Raw genomic sequence first — 11,937 nt, 5'->3', positions numbered from 1 at the left:
TCCCTTGCATATAAATACATACATTAAAATAGATACTAAAAAAAAAAAGAGGAGGAAACAATACGAAATTCGACCCACTATAAACAAACATACAAAATAAAATTCCCATCACAATATTGAGTATCACGTCTCAGAAAACGTTTGGACAGACCAAGACTTTTGATAAGTCAACCCAAGGTAAGTTGACTTAGGCAATCGGAAACATTTTCCAGGTCGTGTGTTAGAGGTGTTAGGACATGCTAAGCTGGACACTGATCATCTATGATATGTATCTTACCACTGAAATTTATCAAATGAGTGTAGAAGAAAGACTCGCGATGGAATTTTTCTATGTCCAATATGGTGGGCCCCTCAAGGCTACTTCTCAAGGTTTTCTTGGAACCACTTTTGTCAGCAATGAGGGACTCTAACATAGTTCTCACCATGTAAAGCTGTATCATTAAAGGAAACAATCGTGGTGGAAAGGGAGGGGGGGAAAAAGGAAAATACACATGGTACATTAGTTGAGCACGACTATCAGTAAGCGACCGCTCCACTTCCAACGGGAAACTGGCACCGCGTGGCCCGGAGCCGGCGAGGCGGGAGCAGGAGACGCAGCCCCACAGCAGCACGGAGGCCTCCCCGTGCCAAGGGCACCTCCAGCACAGCCACAGTTCACATCACCACAACAGAATAAGGAGTAATAAGGAGTGTCTTACCACCAAAGTTTAAGAGAGGTGGATAGATGTAGGACTGCCTCAGAAACTTGTGTGTCACATGCAATAGCTTTTCCAGTCCCAGGGCCCTGAGCTGCTTCAACAGCTCGGCAGAGTTCAAGGACTCTGTCATAGTGCGGACCATGTAGAGCTAAAAACCAACAGACAGGGGCAGGCAGGGGAGAGAGAATCCGTTAATGACCACGCGGGGGTAAATAAGGAAGGGGAAAGAGAAGCACAGGAAACGTGTTAGTCTGTTAAACATGGAGAGTCGCGCAGCACGCGGGCAGAGGAAGAGACACGTTCCTCAAACGGGGGTTCTTCACTCGGAATTAGCATTCCGAGYGAAAGCGCTTCCCAGGGAATGGAAAAGTCCCCACTGATTCGGAAAACACCAAATGAGGCTCTCGGCATTTTGGCTTCCCAAGCTGTTCCAGGACGATTCCCAATTCATAAGCAGCCGCTTTGGAACGGCAGGGGACGGCTCTAGCAGGATGTGTTCGCCCTCCCTTCCTCCTCCCAGCCAAGAGAGGCAAGTTGGCCAGCCCAAGAGCAGGAAATGGGGACAGGTCTGTGCACCCCAGCGTGCTGCAGCCAGCAGAACCAAGCCCTTCGTCACACCAAGGACAGAAGAAACACATTGGTGGGATATTAAAAATAATAATAATAAAAAAAAGGCTTTTTGCACAAAATTAAAATCAAAGTAATCTTTTCAACTCCCCAAACAGTATCTTAGTTAACTCATCTCAGTGCAAGTCAAGCAATACTATTACTCCAGATTATTATCCAATATGTCCTCTCCCCACATAGCTTAAGTATTGCAGTATTTTATTGGCAAATGACAGTTGCCTGCAATTTTTCACTCAAAATATTCAGTACCTTATTTTTTTTAGTTAAACTACAAATATAGGACCATACGCTCACTGAAAAAATTATAAAGAAGAATATATAAAGAATTATATATTTTATAATTAAAAATTATAAAATTTAAATTATATAAAGGAAATAAGAATGAACTTATGGGTACAGGATTTCAATGACTATTTCAGAAAACATACTTGAAGTATCTTTTGTTTTAGAAGAAAATTAGACTTTAAAAAGACAGTTTCCTCATTCATTACTGAACAATAACAGGGTTGTGTCAAAACGCAAATATGCTCCCATATTTTATAGGCAGCAATTTTCATTTTAAATCTGATCTAAAATTAMATAGACATCTACTGATCTTTGGGACTGAACCAAAATCAATCCATCAGGCACACCAGAGAGTGCCTAGAAGGGGATCAGACTAAAAATAAATCAAATAGTCCAGAAATCCGTTTGAAAGACATTAGCTCAATATATTTCTTCCGAGCTAATCAAATCAAAGGGCTGGAGCATTTGGAAGTATTTTGCATTTGAGTGCAAAGTGACAGCAGCCCCGACAGCAGATTCTGATTGAGCATGTATAATTTTGCAAACGTCGATCGAATCGAAGCAGATTTTGAAGTTTCCCCAGTGACTCACTGGAGCTTCCTTAGGACAGCTCAAGTCACCAGAACAAGCAGCCGCTGGGAGGCCTCAGGAGCGCCAGGCCGGACATACCTGGGTGCTGGAGGGCCCCACGGCGCGCCGCGGCACCTTGATGTCGAAGCCGCTTTTGGGGTCCTTCTCTCCCCTGAGCGCGGGGTCGTTGAAGGGCTCGTGTCCCGCCTCCCAGTCGCACACCGTCTTGCGGATGGCCTGCAAGACACTGCACAGAGCCCGCGCCGCTCAGCGCCCGACCCGCCCGCCGCGGGGAGCAGTGTTTTGCTCTATCCGCTCCTCCCCACGCGCGGCAGCTCCGTGCCGSCGCGCCCCGAGCTCGGGGCAGCGCAGGGAAACCACCAGCTATTTCACCAGCCGTTCCTAAAACGCTACAGCCACGACAATAACCATCGCTCCAGCTCAGCTGCGGGGCAGCCCCAGGTCCTTCTCCTTCGTCATGAGGAAGCTGATGGCTGCGACTGCCTCATCAAGGGCAAAATTTACTTGTCAAGAATGCACCCTCTGAGACCCTGCTGCAAGTGCATCAGCTCCTTCTGTACCCCTTAAGCCACAAAAAGCAGATTATTTAACCGAATTAGAAAGAGAAGATTTGGGATTGCAGCAGAATTTCTTATCAGTTGGAATTCCTAACAGGAATCATACTCCTAACGGCATCATACTTCTAACTTCAAGTACTGAATTGGACTTCAGATGCTCAACAGCAACGCGGTCACATCCTGGAGCTGAAGGAAAGCAACRTCTGGTACCCAATCCAAAGAAATATGAAAGCAGCACTTTCCCTACTTTGTGAAACACTTTCTTGCATACCCACAAGAYTCCAGACTGCAGTTATCTTGCAGACTGCAAATATATAGTTGGGACAACAGTAAAAAGACTCTCCTTGCAAATTTAATAGTTTGGAACAATTTGCTTATCTTTATGATGAGCTGTATGTGGCAGCCAAAGAATTGGCTGCCACAATTTAGCAAGAGTGTAACAGCCTAAGAGCCTTGCAATGAAACACAGGATTGGACTAATGCTAAGCATGTCAAAATTAAAAGTAAACATATGGCAACACAAAAAATAGCTCACGAATGACACCAATGAGGGTGAGTAGAACAAAGCATTTAGAAAAGAATTACAAGCCAAAAGCAGAAGGAGTTGAGAAACAAGGCAGGCTGCCCAGCGGGCAGAAATAAGGTTATGAGATGCAAGGAGAGCATGAACACTGAATCCTAGGAGGTTGACAATACCACCTCTCCTTAGAATAAAAATACTGCTCTTTCTTTAAATGTTATAATATTTATCTTGTCTTAAAATAGAAAAAAAATCATGGCYGAAGACTACTCAGCCAGTCTCCCAGTAACCATGCTGGCATCCATTCATTTTTGACTGAAGGTTTTAGACCTTTTTGACTTCCAATACACACTYAAGACAGACTCCACGTGCCAGACACACTAACGATGGAGGAGAGACTCAAGAGTCCAAATTTAACAGATGTACAATACTGCACCAAGCTTAGTAAGATTTAGGGCACACAATATAGGAGAAGATGAAACAAGAATATTACCTCTGGATGACATTTTTCTTCTTTTTAATGGCTTGCCTTAAGGGCTCTCTAAGTGTGACTTGGGCAAAGTCCTGCAGAGCTGCATAAATGGTGTGGCGAATGGCATGATTGAAGACACTTTCCATCCTTCCCATCAGCACCTGAAGACCTTTGATCATGGCAATCACCTGGGAAAAAAAGAAAAAAATCAAGTTTAAATACATTTCTAAAAATAGAAAATGAGAAAAGGGGAATTTAACAAGTTTAAAAAGATAAAAGAAGGTCAAAGGAGGCTAGTTTTCTTGTGTCCCTTCTCTACTGAACAGAGGAAAACATCCTCCTTGAAAGCCCATACAGCATCTGGTACCTTTTCCCACTGAGTACAAAAAAATGATTACAGAGAATGCTCTCTATTATACAGAACTGGCATTTGGAAAATGTCCGAAAGAAAAGATTTATCTTACCTCAACCAAAGCAAATTTCTCCTCGCTAGTATAGTTGTATCTTGTTGCTCTTTCATATTCTTCTGCATTGTCAGGACAATCTTTATTAGAGTATTTGTCAGTTGGGTGTACCAGCTTCCAGGAGTACTGCAGTTCATGGAGCAAAATAGGAGAGAAAAAGAAGAAACAAGTCTGAGATTCTGAAAACAAACAACATCCTTATAAAATTTCCAACATGGTCCAGAATATCTGAAAAATGTGACCTGGGAGTATTCTCAAAAAGTTACAAAGCTACGGTCTAATAGAAATGCCAGGTCAATAATTTGCCTAACAAATCTTCCTGAAAGGCAGATACCCTGCATGTTGGCTCAGAAACTGTAATTCACACTCAGTAAGGCACTTCAGGATCTCTCTTCTGCTGAGGCAGGGTCCTGAAAGGAAGTCTGTTCTGGAACTGAGAGGATAAAAGTAGAGCCAAGAATTGTATCCTGCTAAGAGTCTGAATACAGTCATTTGTAAAAAGATAAATAACAGGAGTGAGACTGGAAAGTGCAGAGGTCAGAAATAGAGGGGAGCAACATCTCTTAAGAAACAGAAAAGGAGAACAAGATTTTTACCATARAACACATTGTTGATTGAAATAGGAGAAACTACTATTCATCTGCTGGCTTTCAGAGGAGACAGTCAAAAACACCCAATGGGGAGAAAACGAGGTCTTTCCTAGCTGTGCCTTCCGAGATGACAGAGCTTCAAGCACTGCTCCCCCAGAGCCTGAGGGAAAGCAGGAAGAAGGCAAGCGTCTTCACTCAGACAACACAGCATCTGTCTTCATCTCTCCTGGATCATGTTTTGGTGCAGGTCTGAAACACTGCATTTAGCTAAGTGTCTGTGACAAAAATAAAAGACTCCTGCAACATCTTTTTCAGTCTAAGTCTTCAGCAATTGCATACTGAAAAAAAAAGTTAGGCACTTTTCTAACTGCCTCTTGTTTTTCAGATAGACTGTTGCCATTAAAATACACAGAAACGACACAAACGATTCCTCTCCCTCTGCTGTTTTCATTTTCCCGTGTTTAATTTCCTCATGACTCACCTAATCTTAATGGGCTGTCTCACCAAGCAAGCATGCCTGCACACAGGCACCTGCCCACTACTACATCWTCTCCCATCTGACTGTGTGTTCCTATGTATATTGCTAACAAAACAAGATTTAAAACTGCCTTTCAAGGGGAAGATAAATCAAGTCCTATATCTACAAAATGAATGGTCCAAGAGCTCCACAGCAAAATAAATACGTGGTCACAGATGGACGATCACCTATCCATTAAATATCACAGGTTGAATGCACAGCACGAGTTCCTGCTTGCTACTGTGTGTTCAAAACAGCAATCCTACTCCCAGCATTTCAAAGCGTGCTCAGTCTTTGCTCAGGAAACGTACCACTTCCATGACATGTGCACTCCACTGAGAGAGGAGCTGCAGACCTTGCAGGGAGAGATCAAAGAGCTTCCGATACTCTGCATCTGTTTTCTGAGCTTCCTGGCGCCCAGACCCGGTCACCACCTAGGACGGGATTAAACAAACACATCAGATCACGCCGTGCCCTGCACCTAGAGCCAAACCTCTCCACAGCCCTCGAAAAAGGCCTGAAACACCATCATACGTCAACACTCACCTACTATACACTAATATCAGCTTTTTCTTCCGAAATTTTACATAGTTAGAAATTCACAATTTCAGCCTGGAGACCAAAAGCAGCAGTAGCCCTGATCAACAAAATGCTATTGCAGTCCAAATCAAGCCACCACTTATACACTGTATGTACTCTGTGTGTGTGTGTGTGTGTGGTGGGTGTAGGTACTTTCTTAACTGCGTTCTGAACAGCCAGTTTCATTTGAAGTGTTGCAAGCACACACTTGGATAAGGGCTAGACAAACTCTTACTAAAGGGTCATGCCGAAGCTCCGGCATATGTAAGCAGAGGAACACTGCAATTTGTACRATGTACTGAAGATTCATATCTTAAAATTGAAATATCATAAAAATCACTGGGCACCAACTCTGCAGTCAGTTCTTGATTCGGATGATCGAGCGTTGTTGTTACCTGCTCTTCAGATATTTAACAGCAGCAGCTGCTTAACCAGGCAAGCTCAACAGGCAGAAATAGCTCTAACCCCCACACACCTCACTGTTGCTGTAACGAGCCAGTTCTGAAATGAAACGCATGTGGTCCTCTCTGATCTGGATCATTTGCTCACATATATTATACTGGGGACTGCTGCTGGAAGATGTGCACGTCCATCTGTTTCAGAAAATGGGAAAGAAAAAAACGCAAAAAAACACCTATGTGAGCTCAGGCAATAAACAGTAAAAACGATACTGCAAAATAAGAATCAAAATGATTGATTTCTTTTTCTAAAGCTTCCTTCTCGTCCATTTGAGGCCCTTCCTCTCTCCAAACCTCTACCTCTGTACCTGCACAAGTAAAATCAGCAATAAACTACCCTTCTCGGTCCAAACAGTACTTACTTCAAGTCATAAAAAGCCTTTTTAGCTTTTTTAGACTGCTGCTATTCAGTATAAATTCCTCTCTTCAGGAGCATATAGGTATGGACAGATCAACAAGTACTGAAAGGCAGTGTGAAGGTGTTTATAGGCCACAGGATACATTTACCTTCATATTTTTTTCCTTAATTCATGTCTAATTCTGAATAATCTACAGTATGTATAAATTTAATATTAAATACTATTTATACGTTATCAAAAGGTACATAAAAATCATGCTACCAATAGTATCATGTTAAATAGCCTTATGCTTTTAGCAGCTCAGCAGACCCACTACTGCTGTTTTTCTCTTAGCTACTACATGCAGGTTTTATATATATATATATATATATATAATTTCCTGCTGGAATTAAAATGTAAGGCACTATAATCTAAATTGCTGTACTGCATGGATGGAAGGTCTCAAAGGAGCACAGAAACATTCACTAAAGCAAAGCAGTAACCAGAAATCATGGAATTGTTTATGTAAAACTGACTGCATTTTCCAGGCACTTTGTTGATTGCACACCTAGTGGACGGGGGGGAAAGACGAGCTAAGCTGACRCTCTGTAATACAATATACACATCCCTACCTACACATGCCTGGTGCTCATCTTGCTTAGTCTAAGCCTTCATTTCTTTTAAAAGAAGTTTCATATTTAAAGGAAAAAAATGAAGATTAGAGTAAGATAAAACTTATTTCCTCCAATATCAATGATAAGAAATGCCTCAGACAGCAGATTAACCTCAGTAGCACAGAAGGGTGTTTTAATAAGCTGTCCCTTTAGGGGTCAGGTACATTAAYAGTGACACACACTTAAATACCCACACCACAGAGTAGACCCATGGGACAATCCTGTTAGAAACAGGTCCACAGAATTTAAGACAGTTCATGAAAATACATCCCAGAGGTCTGACTTTCTCTCTCCCAGATCCTCCCAGTATCTCCTTGTTTCCTTCCCYCCCTCACCTGGATTTATTTTCCTCATAGTGAGCACTGGTCTTAATGTATCTTGCGAGTTCAATCTGCATGTCACCGAACAGCGGGACGACCTGYAGCTGCTGTAGACAGGGAATGAAGCAGATTATATGTGTTATTAAATACAAATCTTTGTGAAAGGAGCCCTTAATTTACCAACATGAAAGTTCATAACAGTCTGCATTTTATTTAATAATATAAAACTGTTTGTACATTTAGAATGCAAGGGGAATTACCTTCAGAATCACATATTAAAAATAGCTCTCAACCAACCTTAAAGAACTTGTCTATCTTGGCTAAATTTATCCTCTTCTTTGCATCCAGCTTGTAGATGTTACTGACACTGCCATCCATCAGGTACAATCCAAAGCCCATAACCTGGAAAAGAAGGAAAATAAGCCTCTGCAAAACMAACTCTGGGGCAAAAACCTGCTGCAATAAAACTGCATGTCACTAAATAAAAGTAACAGTTTAAAACATTTCTGTTTGCAAGGAAGAAAATGTTTCAGGAGGTAATTTCAAAACCTCTTGCTCAGGAAAAATCATAAACAATTCAAATATATACATTTTTGTAGTGCTGCTCACTATAAGTATGTTAATAAGTAACATTAGCCTAACAGCTACCCAATTCCACTGAAATTAGAATCTAGCTACCTTTAGACAGCTCTTTAGGTTTCCATGTTTTTCCATTTTAATAGAATGCTGTATGTACAAATTGATCTGCAGTAGCAGGTTAGGTCTAACATCTCTGAATGGTTACTTTTCATACTTTTCATACTTTTTTGTATGAGTCACACATACAAAAGCTCAGAAACATTCAGAAAAAAAAATCATTATATTGCCTCCCTCTCCCCTTCCTCCCYGCCACAAGTTTACATAAAGTTATAATTCAATATTTACAACAGCAAGAGTTGAGCTGCTGGCAACTCAATCTATTCTAAGCACACATTCCSTGAACAAAAGGCCTTAACATGAAAGACATGGGATACTCCTGCAGGTAGGATGCTCGTGTCCTAGGGTCCATGTGTTGTTCCCATGTGTTTCAGTTCAACCGTCATCATCATAGTTCTTCACAAGTTAAAACACTGAAGTGCTTCAAAATATTTGTCATAGAACAAGTTTTCAATTTTTAATCCAGCTTTAATCATTTTCTTCCATTACGAAAGAACGGTGTCAATAACCTCAACCATACTTCACATTCCCCGGTTACATTTATTTCAAAGAATCACAAAATGGTTGAGGTTGGAAGGGAGCTCTAGAGATCATCTAGTCCAACCCCCCTGCACATGCAGGGTCACCCAGCATTTCAGCTAAATTACTTTATTAACCACTTATGAACCATCATCAGAGGCTATTTGGTCCCTGAAAGTTTTGACACACAACCTTACCTACAAAAGCCTTTTATACAATTTTGCCACATATCTAAAATAAAATGCAGTATTTTCTTTTTGTAGCTATTTTACAGAAACACAATTCCATATGTAACACTATCCTAACAAGGCTGCAGTTCAATTGGGTCAACTTCAATTTATGAAAAACATATCAGAARCTGTCTGAAAAGATTTAGCATGTAATATAATCAAAGGAAGAAAAAAGAGACACTTGACAGGGAAAATAAAGTCACAAATTTCAGCACAAGAATAGTAATCATTTGAGTTATTTGATAAACTGGTTCTGGGAAAGAAAAGAAAAACACAAAGGGAACTCAGACACCTATATTCTGCCTCAACCATCCCTTTTTAATTTTCTAGTAGATAGGAACATACTTTTAAAAGCATGTGTTTCTCACTGGGCGTGAGATACATCTTGTTTTCATAGTAGTCCACACACAAATTCACAATATCTGCAAGCAGCTCCTCATAGCCAACAATCACCTCCAACTGCTGCTGTAAAGACTGAAAAAGAAGAGAGGGAAAAATGCATGAGTCAATGTGAGGGCGTCAACATTTACTACGGAACTTAGGGGGTTTTCTTTCAATACTTCGGAAAAAGTATTAGATATTTTGCGAAAAGATAACTAAAGCTTACCTGAGTTATCTTGTTGTGGTTGGCAAGGAACATGGAAAGGTTCTGGGATTCTTGAATAGACTGAGGATCAGCCATTTTCCGTAGGAACTGAGCAGCTCTTTGAAAACAGAAGAGAGAAAGAGTATTTCCCTTCAGCAGGAGAGGGTCTCAGCAGCAACCCACCTGGCACCACATTCCAGCTCCAGCAGAGCTCCAGAGCTGAATTTCCAGAATTGCTGGAAACACCTCAGGAACGGCAGCAATTCCCAGCTCTGCAGATTAAATCCGAATGCCAAAACCAGTGGCAGCACAAATGCACTGAAGGACAGTTTTCTCTTTAAAAAGGAGAGCTTTATAGAGCAATGTACATTCAGCATTTTAGTGCACACCAACACAGGGAATTTGATAGTTCTGCATTAAGAAACCACAGAACCTTTTGCTGTTGGAAGAGCAGCCTATACATATATGTRTATATCTCCAATGGTTTAGCTGCAGTCGGCACACCTGACACACAGATTAAAGGCCGCCTGCCCGACCCTGGMAGGGATTTCCTTAGAGGCAGGAGCTGCCACCCAAGCAGCAAGTGCTGCCACATGGGGGAGGCTGCGGCCTGGCGCCGGGCTCACCGCTTGTAGGCGGAATGGTCGTTCTTCACGCTGCACTTCATGTTCTTYAGCTCRTCCAGCACAGCAAACATGTTGATGAACTTGCCCAGCGTGATGAGGTAGGCCTCCGAGACGAAGTCCTTCCTCCTCTCCGCGTGGCACAGCCGCCTCACCTCGCCACAGAAGCGCTCGATCGCGTTTCTCTGGCAGAAATAACAGCAGAAACGGAGCATGAACGCCAGGCGTCCCAAAATGAGTTTGTCACACCCACGTTCTCCCCTCTTGCACTTAACAATACATCACTCCAGCACCAGCGGTGTGGAAAGCACCTGCGGTGTTTCTTTTTAAGCTTTGGACACGCTGCTAGCCAGGCTAAGGGCAGCAGCGCAGGCCTCTGARCTCCACCTCTGCTTGGAGCTTCACGTGACAGCCCTGAGCTTGCAGGATACTGCTCTGCAAGCTGAAGTCAATGGAAAATCTCCTTAAAACAAATGACTTCATGTTCCTTAGTGAGGAAGGACATASGTGTTAAAACACATAACAACAAATTATTGGCACATTCTCTTAAAAAGAAAACAAAAGGAAGAACACTTAGTAGCAGCAGTACACGCTAACTAAGATCTTGGCATATCTGTGTATGAAGGATAGAAATTTCCAATACAAACGGGAATTTCCTCTGAGTTTTTTTACAGTATTTTAATCTCTTCCAATGAAAGGAGACTTGTGCAGGAGCCTGCAGGCAGTAAGATCCACCAGCTCTGGAAGAGGACGGGAAATGCTACATTTCCTTCAGCCTCCTCTTTCTCTGTGCTCAGGAGGCTGGAGGGCTGTAGCAGCCAGAGCTGCCCCTGAAACCTCCCTGTGCATTTAAACACCAGCACGGGATGAGAAGGCAACAGGGGCTGCTCTTCTCCAGTGTCCTGACAGCGACAGCAACTGGGATCATTYGCCTCCTTCCCCATGAATTTCTGCAACAAGGAGGCATCCAGTGAGACGATATCCAGCCTTGTGGCTCCCCCCCAACAACTGCTTTCTGTGCTGAGATGCTCTTTGATGTCCATGAGACACGCATGATGTCTCCATTTCCTTTCTTCCCCAAGTGCCAGAGCTCTCCCTGTGCACTACGTGAGGACCATAAGGAACTACTTCACACTGTATGCAAGGAATCTTCTTGGATGTGCGCTCAAGTTTTTAAGGTACACATTAGGAAGTCTGCCCTTCTGTGAGGTGAGGCAGGTTTTTTTTGTTTGTTAGTTTTTTCAACGTTTATAAGTAGTTTCATTATCTGAGCACACAATGCCAAGCATACGAAAYAGGAATACAAACATACATGCCTACTGAAAAGGTTTTGTCTCCACTCCTTTTACCTGAAAATACATGAAATTCATCAGTTTGGTGACTTCTGGCTCCAGAACTTCCACAGTTTTCTCATAGATTTCTACTCTGTTAGGCTGCTCGTTACACTTGACCTGAGGACAGTTCAAGATATCATTACACTCAGAACTCTCCCYGATAAAGCCCAAGAAACTGAAATTCTAAATGACAACTTCAGAGAATATATTACAATGACAAAGACAAAAATTGGAGGCATGAATAGGAAAGGAAAGGAAG

The 11,937-nt window shown here is 42.2% G+C and overlaps 1 protein-coding gene across 3 annotated transcripts in view; it reads right to left on the bottom strand.

Annotated features, from left to right (window-relative positions):
- Positions 1–11,937, bottom strand: part of CYFIP1 (cytoplasmic FMR1 interacting protein 1) — a 63,872-nt gene that overhangs the window by 36,111 nt on the left and 15,824 nt on the right. The window contains exons 5-16 of one of the 3 annotated variants that reach the window (XM_026034238.1): positions 11,694–11,795; positions 10,348–10,529; positions 9,743–9,839; positions 9,481–9,609; positions 7,988–8,092; positions 7,706–7,797; positions 6,376–6,493; positions 5,633–5,755; positions 4,215–4,340; positions 3,772–3,938; positions 2,280–2,427; positions 699–846 (exon numbers count right to left, since the gene is read on the bottom strand). In XM_026034238.1, the coding sequence (XP_025890023.1) occupies positions 699–846; positions 2,280–2,427; positions 3,772–3,938; positions 4,215–4,340; positions 5,633–5,755; positions 6,376–6,493; positions 7,706–7,797; positions 7,988–8,092; positions 9,481–9,609; positions 9,743–9,839; positions 10,348–10,529; positions 11,694–11,795 (1,537 nt within the window). Of the gene's footprint in view, positions 1–277; positions 432–698; positions 847–2,279; positions 2,428–3,771; positions 3,939–4,214; positions 4,341–5,632; positions 5,756–6,375; positions 6,494–7,705; positions 7,798–7,987; positions 8,093–9,480; positions 9,610–9,742; positions 9,840–10,347; positions 10,530–11,693; positions 11,796–11,937 lie in introns of those variants that run through there. The other 2 variants (XM_026034237.1, XM_026034239.1) reach the window with 2 other exon arrangements.

The sequence above is a fragment of the Nothoprocta perdicaria genome, unplaced genomic scaffold (assembly GCF_003342845.1).
Source record: "Nothoprocta perdicaria isolate Ctin4 unplaced genomic scaffold, notPer1 scaffold_140, whole genome shotgun sequence".
Taxonomy (NCBI): domain Eukaryota; kingdom Metazoa; phylum Chordata; class Aves; order Tinamiformes; family Tinamidae; genus Nothoprocta; species Nothoprocta perdicaria.
This window is presented reverse-complemented; position numbering and strand designations above follow the sequence as displayed.